We start from the raw sequence: 22,646 nt of genomic DNA on the forward strand, positions 1-22,646 counted from the left end.
CTGGTGGCTTAGTGGTAATGAGTTGCCAACCGCAAGGTAAGCGATTCAAATGCACCAGCTGCTAGGTGGGAGAAGGCCGGGCAATCTAGCTATCTAACTTTCCCTTCTGCAACAACATCCTTCTGTCACTTTTGTAAGTGCGACTCGCCCCCTAGTGTCCACAGGTGGCATGTGTTTCTGGCTTTTGAAAATCCTGCGGGCAGCGAGCTGGGCAGGTCTGGCGCACCGGGGCGGAACCTTAAGATACGTCGTTGGTGAATCCAATTCTCCCCAGTGCTTTCCATTTCTTCGTTCTTATTTTCTCTTCGATCCTGATTTCTTCCAGTTTTTGGACGCCAGAAGTGATTTTTAGGTATGCGTGTCCACACATTTTAGTTCATCCTACAAGTATTTATTACATTGGGGCCCACGTCGGAAGGCATTGTGCAGAAACAAAGTGAAATGAACGTGAGATCTGCCTGTATAGAGTTTGCCATTCAACAGAAAAAATAAAGTATCTAGTACACAGCTGGACAAATGATTATCTTTTAGCTTCCGTTTTTTCATATATACAACTTTATATGACTGCTGAAAGGTTAAACTAAAGACCCTGTGAGCTCAATGTCCTCACTCCTTCACATCGAAAGCAATCAATGCCACAGCTGCACGTTAGAGCACAGCACTTTCCTCAATCTGAGCAATTTTAGTGTCCCCAAACAAAGTTATATTGGCTCATCCTTCAGCTTTATTTTGCAGCCAGCATTCTGACACTCAGGTTTCAAATGTCAAAACCTGCCAACTCTTAAAAAAGTAAAATAACAACAACAACAACAACAACCCAATATACATGAGATGCTCTTCAACATATGGAATAATCTTCCCTCACTGGAAAAAAACTCCAAACCAATAACAAATATATTTGGGCTTAAAATATTTTGCGTTGCCTAACTATACTAGAAACCCGTAGAAGTGCCTCACGGAGCATGCGCAAGGCTCGAGCTGGGCAGACAGGACCTTTGGGGGCGGGCCTTGGGTAAAAATTGCTTCCTTTTCCGGCTCCATATGAAATCTCCCGCCACCTGTAGCCAACGTTTGCGTATTTCTCCCACTTGTCGGGTTGTAGGTAAGAGAAACTTCTGTGGATTGTAAAATGGAGAACAATCCTGACATTGACGTAGAGGAAAAAGGGAGAACACTTTGCAGACCATGGCAGAAGGACTGAGTAGTCAGGGCCAGGCTTGGTGGGGTGCCGGCGAGAGTTTAGGGGACGCAGGTGGGAGTTAGGAGTCGGGGCATAAATGGAGGACTTGTGTAGGGTTCCTAAAAGGACTTTCAAAAGATAGTTGTATTTCTGGAGGTCATAAGAAGGGGTGTAGCTGAATCTGGTTCAAGAGTGTCTTTTCTAGCTGTAATGTACCCTGTGTTCAGGATTGCAGGATTGGTAAAGCCTCGTCCAGTTTCTTGGGACTGCAGAGATATAAGATGGTAGCATGTTGAAATGTCGTGAGCAATTCAAGATCAAGCTCAGATTGTAACATGACATTTGTGTTGCTGGAATTAGGATCATTGCTCTGAAACTCTTCCAGCAACCCCTTCACTTCAGCCCATTGCAGAATTAAGTATAGCTGTAGAAAAAGATGGGAAATAAAGAAAAACACTACCCAGAGAAACCCATTGTTGATATTTTGTACGTGCTCTCTTTTCCCTATGCATGTCACATCATTTGAATTTGGTGTATTCCCCCCACCCCCCATCTAATTTTCCATCATTTTAACTTTTTTCTCTTCCCAAGGTGACCAAGATGGAGTTTTCTGGAAGACAGCGGAGAAAACTGAGGTTGGCAGGTGACCAGAGAAATGCTCACTACCCTCATAGCCTTCAGTTTTACCTCCAGCCACCAACTGAAAACATTTCTTTGATTGAGTTTGAAAACTTGGCTATTGATAGAGTTAAATGTGAGTGCTAGTTAAATAAGGATTCATATTTACTTGAGTAACTTCCTTAATGGTTTATGGGAATGAATGATGATTTCCATTGTGTCTTTAGCAATTCATTTCAGAATTAACTGAGAGTTTGGTATTTGTTCATTTGTTTACTGTGCAATTCATATTTATTATGATTGTTTTAAATGTCAAATTTTGAGATGAATAATGTAACTCCCATTATCATTGAGGCTCCAAAATAGTAATCATAATTTGAAATTTTAAGTACCTTAGTAGAGGTACCCCTAGACAGACAGTTTAATCCACCAAATGGTCCTAAGTGGAAAGATGGGTTATTTCCTGTTGTGTGATTGATGATATCTGAAAACCTGTGGAGTCGTCTGTGAGGTGGTTCCTACTGGATGATAATGAATGAGTGCGGATTATGAGTTATGATTGTATTTGGACAATTTGGATATGAAGAGTGAGGGAGGAGGGTCAGGGTAGTCAGAGTTGGTGTTTGGCTGATATGGTGCATGGAGATTATTCTCATGAAAAGAGGAAGACAAAAGAAGTAGACTGATGGGAAGATAAATATTTTGGGACAAGATATTTAGTAGTTGTGGGACCTGGATTAATGAACAGAATGCAATGGATAAGGTTTTTGTTCTTGAATAATCCTCTCCTATTGATCAGAGTATGTAGGGAAGGGCAAGGGCTCCCCTCTCCCCCACCCAGGGAGCTTGGCTGGCCTGATCATAAGAATCTGTGCTGCAATACCAATACCAAAGGGACACAGCCTGAATCCACTAGCTACTCCATGGGAGAAGGAAGGGCATTCTCCTCCTATGTGATTAACTGCCTCTGAAAACCTGCCGGAAGATCAGCAGCTATGGGTCTGCTCTGACTCAATGGCATACCACAACAAGGGGCTTTAGGAATCCTTGGGTAATAATGCATTTATATTCAGGACTGTTCATTTAGATGACTGTCTTGCATTGTATCTACACTATTACATCCTTTTTGCTTAAGAATTTGTATGTGTGTGTAGATGTATCTGGTAAGTGAATTAAACTCACTTCTGTCAAGTTGAGCGCAACTCATTTTGATCCTCCATTGGGCTAATGAGGTTGTAAGTGCCTGTGTGAGGAGACTGCTTGTTTTTCTTCCATGAATCAACGATTAGATTTAACTGCCAAACTTCTGGTGAGCAGCCTGATACTGTGATCCCTAATAGATAGCTCCATCTGAAAGATGGATGTAATAGTGCTTTTTCCTTTCCCTGTTCTCTTTTACACTGGAAAGGTACAGTCTGTCCTTGTCAACGGTGGCTCAATATTATCCCTGATTCCTTCCTTTTTCTTGGTTTGAGAATCCCTGAGATTAGATAATATTGTTTGTTGTGGAATGTGCTTTTGTAAGTAGATTGATACTGTCTTCCTGCAAGCATATATAATTTATATACTTACAGAAAAGAAAACCCATGTTTTCTAAAAATAAGCAATTATGCAACTTCTAAGGAATCCTCCATTTTATTTGCTTTAAAATTAATTACATACATTTTTATCTTATATTTCCCCCCTCTTTTTTAGTGCTAAAATCAGTTGAAAATCTTGGAGTGAGTCTTGTGAAGGGAACTGAAGGATACCAGAATAAGTTAGAACAAGAACTTCGAAGACTCAAGTTTTCCTACAGAGTAAGTAAAATAGGGGTTGGGGGAAACGCCTTCGGTTTACATATTTTATGAATTGAGTATCTATGGTATGACAAGTCTTGTATTAGGCAGAGTTTTGCTATTGTTGTTAGGTGTCATCAAGTTGAATACAACTCATAGCAACCCTTTGAACAACATATAAACACTACTCCATCCTGTGCCATCCTTTGATCTCTGACCTGCTCAAGCTCACTCTGCTAGCCACTGTGTGAGGCCATCTCATTGAGGGTTTTCCTCTCTTTCGCTCTCTATCTTTCCTACCATGATGTGTCTCTCTAAGCATCGGTTCCTTCTGAAAACAGACCCAAAGTAAGTGGTATAAATGAAAGATGTTGAGAGTTTATGAAAAATTGAATACCTGGGCATAGGCCAGATTAAAAAAAAATTAAGTGAAGTGTGATTAAAAACCTCATTGTTGTTGAGCTCGAATCAGCTGAGAGCTGACCTTCTAGCAGGCTGTAAATCAGGGAGGAGACTGCCTGTTTTTCTCCTGGGGAGCTGCTGAGGGGTTCAGGCTGCCAGAGAGACATGGCCTTTTGGGCTCGCAGTACAGCTCTCTTTAGATTAGGCCTGCAGAGCTCTGGGGAGGGGGGAGCAACCAGTAGTGCTAAAATATGGCAAGTTTTATTGAGGCTTTATATCTGCTTAATTAGTAGTTATACCAGAAACTATATTATGAAATTTATAATTTTGAAATTTTTAACTGTACCATTGGCTTTTCCCTACTCAGTATTTCTTTATTTTTCTTACCATTCGAATGTATTTATTTTATCTATGTTCTTGTTTTTTAAGGAAAACTTAGAAGATGAATATGAACCTCGAAGAAAAGATCATATATCTCATTTTATTTTGCGCCTTGCTTATTGCCAGTCGTGAGTATACATCTAAACTTTCTCAGAAAAATCTGCTTTCTTGGTTTGCAAATTGGTGCCTGGAGAGTTGACATGTGCTATAGTGGCTGTGGGGAGACTCAGAATATTATCAGGGACTTGTGGGACACATATTGATATTCTTTGACTTCTTTCCAATTGTTTCTGCCACTCACTCCCCCCTTTTGCTTTTAAGTGACAGTAAATGCCTGAGCCTGGCTCGTTTTCATTCTCTACTGAAGTATCTGCCTTAAAATGTGGCAGCTTGTGATTACACAGTAAACCTTCCTTTCTCTGTGGTTAGAGATGTGCGTTGTAAGTGTAAGTACTGATTGAAAGTTTATTTGAATACTGTGGTAGTAAATTGTCTGAGACACATTTAATAAAAAATAAGATGAAATCACCCATTTCAGTATTTTGTTGAAACACTTCATAACCTTACGAGAGAGATTTGAGATTAAAAATGATAAATAATTTAGAAAAAAGGACTTTTGGTACCTATTTTTTTCAGGAAAAAAGTAGTACAAGAAATAATCACAACATACATAGGTTTGTTTTGTTTTTGGAAGTTGAATTGTGTAGGTCCATTAGTTCTAGGACCAGCCTGTAATAATTGGTTTTTTATAAGTCAACAGTGCCACCTAGAGGGAGAGATAGTTAATGTCCTTTTTTTCTTATCACGAATAAGGGGTTTATTAGGGAATGAACAGGCTACAATTGAGATTGGCAATAGGCTGCAATTTCTGAGTCAGGATAGCTTCTGAAAGTAGGCTACCAGGTCTTTTAGCCTCTAGTCTTGCGGACTTAAGCCTGTGGGACAAAGCTCTCTTCTTTGAGACGCTGAGGAATCTTTCTCTTAAGAGTAACTTGTGGGCTTTGAGGCATTCTTGGCCAAAGCCCCAGAAGAGTTACCTGCATTGAATAGCCATGTTCAAGAGGCACAGTCTTTGCTAGAATAAACAATTGAGCTGGCTGAAAGAGAAGAGAAAGGTGGGAATCTCCTGACCCTTCATGTTGGGAAGTAATCCCTGCCTGAGTCTAGATTTCATCAGAATGTATGGTTTACCTCCAAGTCCTGAGGAAGCTGGTGGAAGAGTTCAGTGATTCTGGAATTCTCTGGATTTTGGTCTGAGCGGCAGCAGGGGGCCTTCTGGGAGTACTCCTTCTTCACTTTTCTGTCTGCCACTGACTCCCCAAATCCTACCAGTGTGTACAGGTCCATCTGTAAGAACCTCTAGGTCACTGCCATGGTCTGACAGTGGCTCACTTGGTACCTCAGCTCCCCAGTCCTTCCTCGGTGCTTTGTTTTCTCTTTTGTTTCTTGGAGAAAACAAATGTTTACAAAAGGTTACACTAACCACTGGGGCTGCTAAACTGGCAACCAGTTGGGCCTGGCACCTTCGATGAGTTTTGTGGCTCCCATCAGTAGAGAGCAGGAGCTGGGCAGGACGTGGGGTAGATGCTTGCCACCTTCCCTCTCCTACTCCAGGGCTGATGCAGTGACCCCTCTACTGGCCACAGTGAGTTGGCATGGTGGGAGCCAAAGGCTGCAGTCAAGGACAGGCTTCTACCCCTGTTCCTAAGAAAGCAGCAGTGGGGCAGAAGAGCCAAGTCTAGGAAATCAATATCCAGTTGGGATGTTCAGTCACCAGACAGCAGTATTCTCAGGGTGAGCATATTCCCAGGAATAGCATGTCCAAGCCTGAGCCACTGACACAGGAGGCGGTCAGCAGAGAAGTCAGGTCTTCCCATGTGGCTCGAGGGACACTAGCCATTCTGGTTGTCTGTTACACAGTGCACTGGAAGGGTAGCTGTAGACCAGCTACTGGTCCATCAGTGTCCAAGGGTCTTTTTTTGGGAAGTATTCCGCAAGAAGCCACTGCAAATGGCCTTGTGCACCTAGACTCTGGACTTTTAAAAAATTGTATATTTCCCTCATATTAATTTTGGCCAAGTAATGCATTTATGATAATTTTCTTCATTATTGTAGGCTTATTAAGTGACAATCTTAAGTTGTTTACAATCTCAGTATAATAATAATAATTAATAATAATAACAATGATAGTAATTGAGGAATTATTCACTGGCTTTTGCTCTGGAGTTCTGTCTTTTGCAGAAAACCATATAGCTTGTTGGACTTGTGCAGTGAATGAATTGCTAGCGATCTGTGAAAGTCATCTTGAGACAATATGATCAGATTATAAAAACAATTTATAGCTTAAGACTCTCTCTGATTGCCATTGAGTTGGAACCCACTCTTAGCTGGACTTCCTGTGGATTTTTGGAAGGTATAAATCACATCTGGGAGGAGATTGTCCATTTTTCTCCTGTTGAACCACTGGTGAATTCAAACTGCCAGAGAGGCTCTGCTTTGAGGTTAGCACAGCTCCCTGTGGGCTGCACCACTTGAGCTCCCTAGCTTCAAAATAATGTGTTAGTATTGCTTAAATGAATATATTTGCAACAACGTATTAACTCCAGTTAGAATCTTACCTATGCTTGAATACTGCTTCAGAAAAGTTTCTGAAATTAGGAAATTTTTGAACTTAGTTATATTAAAATGTCTCTGCCTTCATTTCAGTGAGGATCTTAGACGCTGGTTCATACAACAAGAGATGGATCTCCTTCGATTTCGATTCAGCATTTTACCTAAGGACAAGATTCAAGACTTCTTAAAGGATAGCCATTTGCAGTTTGAGGCTGTAAGTACATGTTTGTTCTTTCTAATGACCTTCACTCTTTGTCTCTGTCTTGTGCTCTTAGGTGCTGGTAGTGATGAGCAGTCGTTCTCTTGGCATTTTCTTCCTAAAAGCGTAGATAGCCAGTGATTTTGTGCAACAGCAAGCCCTTCTCCTTCCCTTAGTACAGACGACCTCATATTTAGTGGCTTACTTATGAAATCTTTGATGTAATGAAATTAAAAAAGGAGCCTTGGTGGTGCAACATTTAAGCACTGGGCTACGAACTTGGCTTCAAACTGGTGGTTTGAACCTACTCAACTTTTTTTCTTTTTTATTATTATACTAGTTTATTTACAAAATTTGAGTACACTGTTTTGCAGAACAAATTCTTCAAATTTCCCTCACCCCTCCATCAAATTGTACCATACCATGATTAATCCTTCCTCCCCTTGCACATTCTCATCCCTCTGCTTCTACCCTCCGCCCTTCTTTGGATCTTTATACTCATTCTACAATAATGATTTTATATAATATTTGTCCTTGTGGGACTGAGTTAGTTCACTCATCATAATGCTCTCCAGTCCCTCCCAAGTTAGGTAATAATTTACAAAATCATTGCTCCTGCGTGCTGCATAGTATTCCATTTTGTGAATGTACCATAATTTTTCAGTCCATTTGTTTGTGATTGGACATCTGTGCTGTTTACATGTTCTTGCGATGGTGAATAACACCACTATGAATATTGATGTACAAGTTTCCATTTGTGCCTCAGTTCTCATTTTCTCAGGGTATATTCCAAATAGTGGAATAGCTGGGTCATATGGAATTTCTATGTTCAGCTTTTGAGTAAGTGCCAAACTACCTTCCAGAATCCACCCAGCTGTTGTGTGGGTGAACTGGAAAACTCTGGGCAGTTCTTTTCTGCCACATGGGATTATTATGATTAGAAATCACTTTGATGACCCCACACAGCCGCAGAGTGCTACAAACTGCTTAGCTTATAAATGTTAATCTATAACTAAACTATCATAGGCCAAAACATTAAAACTAATAATGTATTAAAGAAAATAGACAGGCTTTAGGTACTTATTTGCAGTGGTGAAGGTTGTTGTTGATTGTCTTCAAGTTGAGCATGACTCATGGCGACCCTATAAGCAAAAGGCCTGAAGCCTGTATAGAATTATTGACAAAATTCATAGAGTTTCCAGAGGCATGTTGTTTAGGAAGTGAATGCCGTGGAGAAGGTAGTGGGGATAATATTTTAAAAATTTGTTGCCTGTAAAATCTGGTTAACTAGTCAGTATTAAAAGTAGATTTGCAAACAAATTGGAATGATTTCTCTAATGTAACATTACTGAATGATGTGTGAGCAGAGAGAGAATTTATGCCTGTTAGATCGCTCTTTGCTGCAATGGTAGTAATGAGATGTTGGTAGGACTGGTTATGACTGTATTTTAATATTTAATAGGGAGCTGAAGCTAAAATAAGAAAGTAAAAGTTGGAGCATATACAATAGTTAGTGTCTGGAGTTTTAAGAAAGTACATTTTTAGTTTCTCTCATTTACTCCAGACTGACATGGTTGCTTTTCAGTCTCATTTATGTCTCCTAACAATCCTATGAGATTCTTCTGAAGGCTGCTAAGAAAACTTAGAAGGTGTCGAGACGAGTGCCAGCTGCAGAATCATCTGACCCCAAAATATGTGCATCTTCCATTTTGCTTTTAACTTTCATCTTTAAAGATGTCAATTACTAATATCAGTTGTAGTAAATGTTAATTTATCCTTTCTGTTGTTATGTGCTGTCCTGTCGCCTATGGCTCACAGCGACCCTGTGTGCAACAGCCCTAAATCCCACTCTATCTTGTGCCAATCTCACTGTCTCCGACACACAGATCTCCATGATTCTAGTCCCTGTATCAATCCATCTCATCAAGGGTCTTCCTCTCCTGTGCTGTGTCCCTCCAGCCTCCTAAACATGATGTCCCTCTCTAAGGACTGGTACCTCCTTGCAACATGTCCAAAGTATGTCAGACAGAGCTTCAGAATCCTTGCCTCCAAGGAGCAGCCTGGTTTAACCCTATCCAGGATGAATCTGTTCTCTTAGCAGTCCGTGGTATATCTAATATTCTTTTCCAACACCACAGCCCAAAGGCATAAATTCTTCTATCTTCCCTAGTCATTATCCAGCCCTTTGATGCATAGCAAGTGATTGCAAAGACCATGGTCTGTATCAGGTGCAACTTAGTCTCTGGACTGACATTATTCTCTTCAGAACTTTGGAGAGGTCTCTGACAGCAGGTTTTCCCAAATGCAGTATGCCTTTTAATTTCCTGGCTGCTGGTGCCAAGAGTATTGATTGTGGAGCCAAGCAAACTAAAGCTGTTAACAATCTCAGTCTCTTCACCATTTATCATGATGCTGCCAATTGGCCCAGTGGTGAGAATCTTTGTTTTCTTGATGTTGAGCTTCAATCCATATTGAAGGCTGCAATCGACCTTCTGCAACAAGTGCTCCAGGTTCTCAGTTTCAGCAAGCAGGGTTATGTTATCTGCATAACGCAGATTGGGTTTTTTAAATTGTTGAAATTGCTGATTTTCTTAAGTCAAACAGAAAAATGGGCTTGAGAAGATTTGTCCTAAATTGTGCAAATCTGAAAGAATATTTTTTTCAATGAGAAAGGGAACTGCGGGGGTGAGTAAGGAGGAAAATGTGTAACAATATATGAATGGGAAAAAAAAGTATTTAAAATACAGTTGTAAAGAAAAAAACCCAGTACTGGTAAACATAATCTAATGTTTTAAACTGTATACTTACCAAAGTAATTTATTTCACCCCCTTCTTTGTAGGTAGTAACAAATGTGTGAATTGGTGAATAATATGTAGTTGGATGTTTCTTTTTTCTTAATGATATACAATAAAATTAAGAAATTTGAACAAAACACAAACAAAAAAAGATCAGTTCTTTGTTCTTGGGTATCTCCAGGGAGCTCCAGTGGCACAGTCTGAGGGATTTATGCTGCTCACCCAAAGGCTGTGCTTGTCTTTCAGTTTGTTCTCTCAGTGACTCTGTGCAAGAAAGACGGGCAGTCTCCTCCTGTGTCATTTATAACCTGACAAACCTGATGGAGGGCCAGCTCTGAGTCAGTTCTTACACAGCAGTCATGCATTTTAAAATGAGCATATTTCTACATGTTGTCAAATTTAAGGGTTTTTTTTTGTCATAGCTTTATTGAGATGGAATCGCATACCATGAAAGTTACCTTATTGAAGTGTATAATTCAGTGTTTGTGACAGTTGTGCAGCCATCCTCACTGTTTAGTTTTAGAACATTTCACCCCTCCTTAAAAAGAAACCTCTGTGCCCTGTTAGTAGTTACTTCCTGTCTTCCACCTCCCCAGTCCTTGGCAATCTTTAATGTGCTTTCTATCTCTATGAATTTGCTCATTCTAGATGTTTTCTGTGATTAACAAGTATGCTCCTTATTTTTACTCTCTTTTTTACCTCCCCCCCCAAATAGTTTATTGTCATTTGGTTGAAAGTTTATGCAACAGTTTATGTGCATTGGATTTTGTGACATTAGTTGCAGTCCTCTCAATGATACAGTACTTTTTCTACCCAGTTGCCCACTTTGTTGATTTTGTAGTTAGTGGTTCAAGTCCTTTATCTTTGACCCAAGATCCTTTATTTTATTCTCACTTACAGGACATAATAATGAATTAACTTACTGCCTTGTAAGTATTATAACATTAAATTTGAGACCTAACAATCAGTTATGTGACTTTAGATCAATTTTCTGTTTTCTGTTTTGATTTCTTATTCTTTAAAATAGGGATAATAATAATAACCTTTGCTTCAGGGATTTATTGGCTTTGGTAAGAATTATTAGTACTGTGCCTGGTAACTCGTGGTGCTATGATGCTAAACACTGTGACACTGATGTGTCAAATGTGATAATGGTTCCCCATGGTGGACTGTATTTGGTGGAGCTCCCTGATTAAAACAAGCTTGGAAGCAAGAGTGCATCCATTTCCAAAATAACTTGCCTCCGGAAACTCTATGACTTTGGAGAAATGATGAAAGTTATACAAGTGTTCAGGTCTTTTGTTCATAGGGTTGCTATGAGTTATCTATGACTCGACAACATTTAACAACAACAACAACAATAATGTGGAAAGTGTAAATGCAGCAAATGCTCATGTGTTAGAAAAGTCTGAGAGCAATGAGATTGACCTATTTTAGTGCAGTTAAAAAAATCTATTTTAGGTCTTTTATTTTGGAATCTCTTAGAATTGGTCTGATAGCAGTGCTTTTTTTCCTTTTTTTGACGTATTTTAGGGAATTAATTTGATGGAAAATACGTGCATAATTTTAATGAGTGTGTTGGCAATCACTAGCATGGTTTTCAGTATTAGTCTGATTATTTAAACTTTGTGTACTGTAATGACTGTTGGTATACTCACATCCTGTTTCATTCTAGTCCTTTGAGATGTGTTATAAAAGACATTGGGAGGATGGTACCAAAAAAGGGCAAGGTTCAGATCTGTTGATTGCTGTAAGTTGTGGTTGACTCAACAGCACCTAACAACAATAATAATAAATGTATACATTTACGTAAGGTGTGGAGATATGAATAAAATTGGGATTCTCTTGAAAGAAAATGAAAAATCATGCTTGTATGGCACTAGGTCCTTCAGGAAATAGTAACTTGGGCTGCATATTGTGTGACTGTTTTGGTTTTTCTTAGTTCATTAATTCTTATTGGAAATAGAGTGATGAGATAATCCTCCATACTGTATTTTTTAGAACTTTGGGGTATGTAGCATGTAAAAACAAAATCATGCCTTTTGATTTAGTAACATAAAGCACAGGCTGTGAAGCTTAACCATGTGTTTGTAGCTGGTAGAGATTCAAGGATGAGAGAGTGAGAAAACATTGCAGACTGTCTATAGGCAAACCATTCCTATGATAAATTATAGTAACTTTCCCAGCAGAAACTTCTTTCCTTCTATTCTTCTGGTTCTCTCCTGTGGCATTTAACCACAGTAATTACCACAGTAATTAAGACACTTGAATCTCTATGCTGTTAATGAAATTGTCTCCTGTCCTTGTCGCTTATCCTCTTTGATTAGGCTTTTCCCAACTCTTTTTACCATTTCATCCATAAGAATCTGCACATTTTCTTAACTTTAGTTAAACACTTTTGTTTGAATTAGAAAATCATTTAACTAAAACAGTTATCAGTTGCAAAGTGAGGTTTGAGGGAAACTTTTTGGCTTGTTTGCCCAAGATCCTCTGACATATGATGAACCTTGCTGCCTAAATTGAGGGAGAAGGGCACCTGGGTGTGGGAAGCCCCCAGGCAGACCTGGTTCCTGTGTCACAGGAGCCTGACTGACTGCTGGCACATGTGTGTTAGATGTGCTTGGATTTGAAGTCACTGTGTGCTGTGTCTGTATGGTTTCCTTGAAATTTAGTTTCCTTAGAGCTGTCATGACTATTCCCTACTTTGATAACACTTATATATTTTTACTTAGAAGAAGATGCAATGTTATAGCGAAATGACATTGTGTTTGCTTTGATGTACAGGAAGGGGATGATGAATCTTATTTGTATAGATTCTTTTTTTTTTCAATATATAATTTTATTACAAATAATATTAGTTTGACTCTAATCCACATTAATGGTCTGTAACAATAGCATTCTGGAAACAGGAGCAGCATCCACTTCCGAAATGGCTTGCCTCCGGAAACCCTATGAACAATGCTCAGGCCTTTTGTTCATAGAGTTGCTATGAGTCGTCTATGGCTCGACGGCACCAAGCAACAACAACAACAATAACATTCACATAGGAAGAATCCTAACTAACATACCCAGTCTTATTTTTGGCAAGGGAATGTTAGTTAATTAATTAAGAAAAATACTAATATTTTCTACATCAGTATAGGAAAAAGTGTTTTTCTAAATTTTGCAAAAGTCATCTATTTCTAGTTTACTCTACCATGTGTTACAGATTATTTTCTTAAATTGTGCTTTTGTTCATATTATCATGACCGCTCTAATTTTATTGGATAACAATTTGGAAGTGGTGCATTTGCCTCAGTGATCACCTCATGGACGATTTCTAGTCTGTTTTTAGACTCCAGCAGCCCTTCAGTATTTTGCCTTTTTCATTCTGGACTTCAGTCCCTTAAGTAGGATGTGACTGTTTCCTAATAGTAGGCTTTGAACCTCTCTGATGGAGAACCTACTCATAGTCGACTGTCCGGTGAGTTTTCAGAGGCTGTAAATCACATGGAAGGAGATTACCCATTTTTCTCCAGCTAAGCCATTGGTGGATTTGAACTGCTAGAGAGGTGCTGCCTTTGGATTAACGCCCAACTCCCTACAAATACGTTTTAGGAGAGACTTAATATGAAATGCTCATGAGGGTAAATGTACGTTTGCATTCTTTGACATATATGTAAGTAACTTAGAGTGTAATTTCTTTCTAAGGATTAAAGTTGAGTGAATGTTACTGTTTATGTGGCTAATTTTGAATTTTAATTGCTGGATTGATTGACTTTGTGTGCTACATTAAAGGTGACTGGATAAGATGCTTGTTTTGTTGTGTGCTGTAGAGTTGCCTACGATTCATAGTGACCCTATATACAATAGCTCTGAACCCTGTCCTATCCTGAGCCAGTCTCACTGTCTCTGTTATCCCAGTCATTGTATCAATCTGTCTCAACCTGAGTCTTCTTCCCCTGCGTTGCCCATCCACCCTTACATGATGTCCTTCTCCAAGGACTGATCCTTCCTGGTCATGTTCCAAAAATATTTGAGATGGAGCTTTTAAAAATCCTTCCGTCCAGAGAACAATTTGGTTTCGCCCTCCCTAGGACAGACCTATTTGTTCCTATATGTTTACTTGTCCATGGTGTGTTCAGTACTCTACTCCAGCACCACAACTCAAAAGCATCAATTCTTCTGTCATCCTTAGTCATTGTCCAGCTGTCTGATGCTTAGCAAGTAATTGAGAACACAATGGCCTGGATCAGGTGCACCTTAATCTCCATACTGACATCTTTGTGTTCAGTACTCTGGGAGGTCCCTTCAGCAGACTTTCTTAATCTAGTTCATCTTTTGATTTTCTGGATGCTGATTCTAAGAGTATTGATTGTCGATGTGGGCAAGCTGAAATTGTTAACAATCTCAATCTCCTCTCCATCTACCACGGTGCTGCTACTTGGTCCAGTGGTGAGAATCTTTGTTTTTTTGAAGTTGAGCTTCAATCCGTATTGAAAACTACAGTCCTTGACCTTCTGCAACAAATATTTCAGGTCTTCCTCAGTTTCAGCACATAGGGTTGTGTCATCTACATAACATAAATTTTCTAGTCCTGAGGCTGTATTCCTCCTCATAAAGTCAAATATCCTGAATGATCTCTTCTGCATATAGATTGAAAAGATAGGGAGATGATGCATCCTTGACACATTCCTTTCCTGATAAGGTTAAACAGATTCTGTTAATACGTCTGCAGTTGTCTGGTTAGGGAAAGGTCAGACTTTGACAGCTGTCAGCCTCATAGACAAGGAATCTCTGCACTGTTGTAGGTCAGAGTCTTTGACAGCAGTTTGTAATATACATTGATGTTTTATTAAACCTAGTCGTTGTTAAGGAAGAATATTCTGTGATTAGAAACTTGACTGCATATTAAATGGAGATGAAAACCCAACCCACTGCTGTTGAGTCCATTCTAACTCGTGGCTGTGTGTTTATGAGAGGAGACTGCCTCATTTTTCTCCCTCAGAATTGTTTGTAGATTCAGTCTGCCAGTCTTTTGGTTAGTAGCACAACACATAATGCACTGTGCCACTCTAGTTATGTATCATCAAGTTTGAACTGATGCATGACTGACCCTTCAGTGGGTTTTCAGAGGTAGTAAATGGCACGGGAGGAAATTGCCCTTCTTTCTTCCATGGAACAGCTAGTGGATTCAAACCACATACCTTTAGATTTGCAGCACAACTCCTTATCACTAAGCTGCCTAAGCGGTAAGTTCAAAAGATGACCTGTGTTTTTCATGAACACTAGGTAATTTTTAAGACAAATAGAGAACAAAACAATCTGCTGCTGTTGTTTTGATGTCAGTTCATGGTTTTCATGTCAGCCTCAGTATTGTTTCTCAGGCTGTAAATCTTAGTGGGAGCTAGTTGCCTTACCTTTCTCCTTCCAAGTGGCTGGTGGGCCAGAATTGCTGGTACTTTAGATAGCAGCCCGACACTTAACTTACTACATTACCAGGGCTGATTCCAGTAACATGGAATTCTTTTCTTTGTTTGCTAAATAGTAGGTGATAGATGTATAGTATAAATAAAAGGAGCTTTTTCAATTGAACTGGATTTGAGGTATTATAGTGGTTAGCAAATTTCAATTTATTATGTATCTCTGTAGAAAAACTTATGATTTAGACAGAGTTCACTTTATCTCTTTCTGTTAAAATGTCATTTTTTAAATTTCTTTCCAAGTGATGTAAGTATTACCCAGGCCTTTCTTTCTATAAGCAGATTCTCCAAATATAAAACTTATATTCTCATATTGTGGGTTTTCTTTTTTAACATCATCAAAACATGATTATTCCATGTATACTTTTTGCAAAGTTATGGTAAAATATTGATAAACTTTACTGTTTGGAGAATGGGATAATTGTTAACTGAATTCCGTAGTTAACTGAGGCCTAAGCATTTATGCATATAATTGTAAAAATACATCATGCTAGATGATCCTTAGTAGCAGTAGTTTAGAAATTCACAGAATTTAAATTTTCTTTATCAAGCTTACAAAATCAGATTTACTCATTAGAAGATACTTTAAACCTAGAGTGTCTGTGACTAAATGTGAAACTTCAAACTGAATTACCCTTGAAGGCTAAAATTAGCTTATGTGACATTTTCCAAGTAACTTGTGAAAGTTATTTCTCTTAATTAAAATTTTCACATTTGAATTCATAATTCTATGTATTCTCATTGTCTCAGACTTGGCCTTGGAAAAAAGTATGACTGTAAATAACTGAAGTGTACTGTGTATAGGGAGGTGTCCTAATTGCCTTACAATGTGTTATATATTGTTTTTTTATGTGCCGTTGAGTCACCTGTGATTCTGTGTACAGCACCTCTGAACCCTGCCCTGTCCTGAGCCAGTCTCATGACACACCAACCCCTGTTGCCCCAGTTATTTTATCAGTCTATCTCCCCAGAGTCTTAGTAAAACATATGCATACATATAATTTCCGAGAAGGAAGAAGTTTATTAAGGATCAACTCTCAGTCACTCACTCACTGACTCACTGTTTGCCATCAAGTTGGAACTGACTCAGAGCTGACCTTACATTGGGTTTCTGATTCAGTAACTTGTGTTGGAGATGGCCCATCTTTCTCCTGCAAAGCCACTGGTGTGGCTTCCTACAGGCGATGCATTCTCTGTAGTAAATATTTACATCTTAAAGTGTTTCTCATGTTTTTAAAAAAGTGTTCAGAATGCAACAATGAATGTATGGAAATCCACAATCTCTGTAAACGTTCATTAAAATGAATTTTTTAAAAAGTGTCCAGATACAAGATAACTAAGCTTTTAAAATGTTTGCATCATTTTTGCATTCCATATCTTCTATAATGGTCCCTGTTTCTTTCTATATGCTCAAATCATTTGTATCTTTCTCGGTTTTGTTTGGGACTAATTTAGTGCATAAGTCTATGAATGAAACTTTTTTGAGTGAGAATAAGAAATAAGGAAAAGGAGGACTAATGGAATTGCAGAAAATAGTAATTTTATGTTCACAATTGAGTTCACATTGAGTGGCCAAATCTGATTTGCCACGGTACGAAAAAGAAGTAGCAGTAACAACATTTATCTAATTAGCGCAGCTTTATGGATGGATTAATTCTGTTATTCTCTACTCCTTTGAAGGTATAAAAAGACTAGGGCAATAAAAATAACTGTTTTTAAAGCAACAAATGCTGATGTGGAGAGATTGATGACCTCATACTCTGCTCATTCTGACTCATAGTTACTACCCATTGGATGTCTGAGGCTGTAAATCTTTAACCAGAGGAGACTGTATATACTACATACCTAATAATGGGATTGCTGGATCAAATAGCATTTCTGTTTTCAACAGCATGGTTTCAGATCAAGAATGGCATGTATCAGGGTTGTATTTCTTTTTTTACATACCTGTCAGTTTGTATACTGAGGAAATCATTCAAGAAACTGGACTACATGAAGAGGAATATTCATTAGAATTGAAGGAAAACTCATCAACAATCCTGCATTATGCAGATGATACATTCTTGCTTGCAGAAAGTGAAGGAGACTTTAAGGATTTGCTGAAGATGATCAAAGACTGTAGCCTTCAGTATGTCAAAATCAAGATCTTCCCGATCAAATGTTTCAGGTCCTCCTCAGCAAGCTTGTGCCAACTGCATAACACAGGTTTTTGATGAATCTTCCTCCATTCCTAATGCCTCATAAAGCTTGACCTCCTAAATGATATGTTCTGCATACAGATTATAAAAGATAATGGAGACAGGATTCATTCTTGATACATTCCTTTCCTGATTTTGAACCATTCTGGTTAAGTATAGGTTTCGCATAAGCACAATCAAGTGTTCTGGGCTTCCCATTTTCCTCAAGGTTAGCCACAATTTGTTGTGATCCACATAGTCAAATGCCTTTGCTTAGTCAATGAAACACTGATAGACTCTTTGCTTTCAGCCAGCTTCTATTTGACATTGGCAATAATGTCTCTAGCTTGTATTTCTGGTAGTTCTCTGTCAATGTACTGTTCCAGTTGTTTTTGGATAATCTTTATTTTTTTTTTTCTTTTTTTTTAATTGGGAAAAACATACTGGGGGTACAAGGAGGTGAGGGTTGGGGGCGGAAGGGTGAGGATGGGCCAGGATGCAGTTGCAGAGCTGCACAGTTTGGTCGGTGGGGGGAGCAGGTGAAGGAAATGATGAGGGTCCAGTGGGGACCAGATGCTACAGAGGAATGACAAGCATTTTCCAATAGTAATTAAACCAACTGTCTTATTGATTTGGGAATTGGATGCTGACTCTCTAGCTTCTTCATGCGGAACAGGGGTGTAGATATAAAGGGGGGAAGGGAGGACGCTTTATCACCTTACTGGTGGTCTTGGGTTAAAGCTGCTTGTCTTCTTGCTCTGTTAGAAGATATTTTCCTGTCATTTGCTCCCCTCTGGACTGCAAAGTGTTTTCCCAGGTGGGTCCAGTGGGGATGGCTGGTTGAACCCAGAGGCTCCATCCTCCTTTGCTTCCTTAGCTGTCAGTTGTTTGTCACTGGCACTGGGTTCAGGGTCAATTCTGGAGTAAAACTCAGAGTTAAGGTTACCTATAGGAAAGGGAGCAAACCTAGAGAGAACAAACTTGTGAGTTACAAATAGAAGGTCTTTGAGGGTGTTGCTTTCAAGTTTACTCGGGGGGAGGGTGGCAGAAGGTGGCCTAGGTAACATTCTCTGGATACCCTAGGCATTCTTTTTTGTTTTTGGATAATCTTAAGCAAGCTCTTGCTTGTGTGTGATATTAGTGATATTGTTTGAGAGTTTATCAGGTCACCTTTATTTTGGGATAGGAATATGTGAATATTCATCTGAGGTACATCCATTCATTTCTTCCTGACTAGAACAAAGAATAGTGAAGAAAATTAAAAACACATTGTGAAAAGATAAAAGAGCTGGGCTGTGTGGGGATAGCCATACCTGACCTTTGCCAGCTTCACAAAGAAGAACCATCCCCATCAACAGCATCAATAACACAAAATCAATTCCCATGTTAGACATCTCCCCCACATCCTTCTGCTCATTCTGACACCAATCTTACTGTGTTCCTGGGTCCAGGATTTGATGTGATAGCTCACAGGCCACACAGAACCATCCTAGGGAAGTCGAAATGGTTATGATTCATATTAGTAGCAGAATACAATTATTCAGTCAGGACAGCTTCCAAAATATGTTCACAGGCACTTTAACCTTGAGTCATGCCTTTAGACCAGTTTTTTTTCTTTTTAAACTGATAAGTGAAATTTTATTCAGCCAAAAATATTAATGACATTTTGAAGCAGAATATAGACAGGAGAACCTTGAAACACCATATTGAGTGAAATAAGCCAGACCAAAAAAAAAAAAAAAGAAAATAGCAAATTTTGTATAATTCCACTTATATGAGACATCAATAATAGGCCAATTGATAGGAACAGAAAATATAAGTTATGAGATATGAGATATTCATGCCAAATCTACTGTCAGCCACTTGATTCCAGCTCATAGAACTCTTACTTCAGTTTCCATGAGTGTAAATCCATATGTGGGAGACTGTTTTTCTTCCACAAAGTGACTAGTGCATTAAAACAGCTTTTGGTTCACAGCTTGACAGGCACCACCAAGAGGAGGAGGTTATTAGTTGTCAGTCTGGTAGATCCTGAATATTGGAATGTACAAAATTGCTCCATCGGGTTTCAGGTCTAGGACTGCACAAGCAGATTGCCAAGACTTTCTTCCAAAGGTGGCTCTACATGAGTTTCACCATTTGTACCAGTCAAGAACTCAGTGGAATTTACTTTTGAAGGTACAGAGTTTCTGTTTGGGATTATAGTTGTTGCTATGTGCCCGTTGAGTTGACTGCCACTCATAGTTATCTTATGCACAATAGCTTTGAACCCTGCTTTCTTGAGCCAGTCTCACTGTGTTTGACTAGACCAGTTTTATGAAGCTCTCAGTCCTTTTAATTATGTCTTTTCCCTCCTTCCACTTTCTCAGCAAATTTGGTCAAAGGTTTCTAGCTCTAGTCAAAGGTTTCTAGTATGATAGCAGTCCCAAGGTCTGCTCTGTCTCATGTCCGGTCTCTGGTTCTCTCCTGAGGCTGCTGTGGTTGCTATGGCTGTTGCTTTCATAGGCCCTATCTGGCTGGTGCTAGAATTCCTGGTCCTGAAGGATGTGAGAATATATTCTCTATATTCTCTTGCTGCTGCTTCGCTGGTGGTGAAGTTTCTTCAACCCTTCTCTGATTCCTCAATTTTATGGTGAGACCAGCCAGTCCCATTGTGGATTAGTGCAACTAGACAGTCCCCTTGTGGATAGGCTAATATATCCTAACACACACACACACATATTCTCACCCATCCACATGGCACAGTCAGTCAACAGGCTAGGGAATGAATACCCATGGTGGATAGTGTAATAGCTTGCCTGTGGAAAGCCTATGAACTTGGAGAAACAATGAAAGTTATACAAGTGTTCAAGTCTTTCGTTCATAGGGTTGCTAGGAGTCATTTATGAATTGATGCCACTTAACAACAACAACAACAACCAGAGAGCACTGTTGACCTAGTGGACAGAAAGTGATGCTACCAAGCCAAACGCGGGTGATTTTAATGTATTGCTCTCAGACCTGGTTTTAATTGTTTTTGGTTAAACATCCCTCTAAGCAGTATAGCAGGGGTCTTTCCATTTGCTGTACAAAGGTAACTTGTGGTTGCTGTGATGCTAAACGCTGTGACACTGATGTGTCAGATGTGATAATGGTTCCCCATGGTGGAAGTAGGAGTAACATCCACTTCCAAAATAGCTTGACTCTAGAAACTCTATGAATGTGGAGAAACGATGAAAGTTATACAAGTGTTTAGGTCTTTCATTCATAGGTAGGATCACTATGAGTCATCTACGACTCGATGGCACTTAACAACAACAGCAAGCTTTTAACACCTCGCACACAGAAAGAATTAGTTCATAGCACTAATGGAGTTCATTAACCTTACTTTTTTTTTCTTTTTATTTGTGTGTGTACTGTCAAATCTGACCTAACTGGTATGGGAGGAGATTGTCCCTCCTTCTCCAGCAGAGCATCTGGTGGATTCAAACCGTATACTTCTGGGATTGCAGTACAGCTTCTTGCCACTTGGCCACAAGAGCTCCCTTAACCTTACTTTCTTTGACCACTAGGAGCAGAAGAATGGGATAGTATGCAGCTACTACCAGCTGTTACAAAAGTGATCACAATAGAGAATCCTGGCTAGATGAGAAGTACATGTTAAGAAAACTCAAAATCATGTAACGGCTAGGTTTATGAGTCTGATGACAACAGGAGTAATCCCTGAGTCCATGGCCCTTAGCTACCCTTTGAGTCTGGAACTGAACTTACCCTTGTGGCACTCCTTGCAGCCAAACATGTATAAGGTGAACAGTAACACCAGGAGCTGCTCGGCCTTTGGAACAGTCAACTACACAAGATTACAAGAGCAGCGTTTACCCAGAGGGGAGAAAAACAAAACTCCACAGTTCAGAAAGTACTAATCGAAAGAATGGAGGGATGAGTGGAAACAAGAACAAGAGCCACGGAGAAAATAATGGGAAGAGTTTCTGATACAATGACTGTAATTACTGTTACAAAACAAAATGTGATGAATAGTTGACTAGATCTGTCTTATAAACTTTTACACAAATCACAATAAAAAGTGATAAAGATATTCCTTCTCCATGGTTCCTTGTGTACTTTCCACCTGCTGCTAGTGGCTTATCCTTGGGGCTTTCAAATATCTGGTGTCATACTCTTTGATTTCCTAGCTATCTTTGGGTAAAGTGTGGTTTCCTCATTCCAATGTCCCATGAGGCTGTGGGCACAAGAATCATGTCATTTCTACTGGAGCACTGGTAGCTAACTCGATCTCCTCTTCTTTTTTTTAGATGATCCAGGCAGTAAGGAAGGTTTCTTTATTACTGTAAGAGAACTGCACTAGAACTTGTGTGAGATCCATGTTTCCTCAGCAGGAATGAATACTTGTTGAATGAATGAGGAGCAGACTTACTAAGACTAGGTTTGCTCACTTGTGTAAGATACAGGGTAGAAAAGTTAGTTACTAATGTTGTTGTTAATGTTAAGTGCTGTCAAGTCGCAGGCGACTCATAGCGACCCTATAAACAGAAGTCCTAGACACCTGTACAACTTTCATCCTTTCTCCAGGTTTATAGGGTTTCCCGAGGAAAGCTATTATGGAAGTGGATGCCACTCCTGTTTCCAAGCTTATTTTAATCGGGGAGATCCCCCAAACACTGTCCACCATGGGTAACCATTCTCACATTTGACTCATCAGTATCACAGTGTTCGGCTTCACAGCAACCATGAGTTACCTCTGTACAGCAATTGGACACTAAGTAGTCAATAATAGTTAACACTTATAATATGTTTACTTTCCCAGACACTCAGCAAAAATCTTTCCATGGATTTTATTAAGAATCCTAACAGTAGCTCCATGAGGAAATTAAAGCTGAGAGGCTGAGTAACTTGCCCAGAGTTATGTGATAGAACTAGAACCCCCAAATTAGGTCCTTCGATATTTTGAAATGGATTTGAGGCTTTGAACACTAATGAACGAAGGCCAGATGAGTTGTGGGAGGATATCAAGGGTATCATCCAGGAAGAGTGCAAACGGTC

At 39.4% G+C, this 22,646-nt stretch overlaps 1 protein-coding gene across 1 annotated transcript in view; it reads left to right on the plus strand.

Annotated features, from left to right (window-relative positions):
- Positions 1-1,777: 1,777 nt before the first annotated feature.
- Positions 1,778-22,646, plus strand: part of PRIM2 (primase, DNA, polypeptide 2 (58kDa)) — a 443,510-nt gene continuing 422,641 nt past the window's right edge. The window contains exons 1-4 of the mRNA XM_006893148.1: positions 1,778-1,934; positions 3,494-3,597; positions 4,408-4,487; positions 7,066-7,186. Of these exons, the coding sequence (XP_006893210.1) occupies positions 1,781-1,934; positions 3,494-3,597; positions 4,408-4,487; positions 7,066-7,186 (459 nt within the window). The 5' untranslated portion in view covers positions 1,778-1,780. The remainder of the gene's footprint in view (positions 1,935-3,493; positions 3,598-4,407; positions 4,488-7,065; positions 7,187-22,646) is intronic.

This window comes from Elephantulus edwardii, unplaced genomic scaffold (genome assembly GCF_000299155.1).
Source record: "Elephantulus edwardii isolate Elephantulus edwardi_28Jun2011 unplaced genomic scaffold, EleEdw1.0 scaffold00124, whole genome shotgun sequence".
Taxonomy (NCBI): Eukaryota; Metazoa; Chordata; class Mammalia; order Macroscelidea; family Macroscelididae; genus Elephantulus; species Elephantulus edwardii.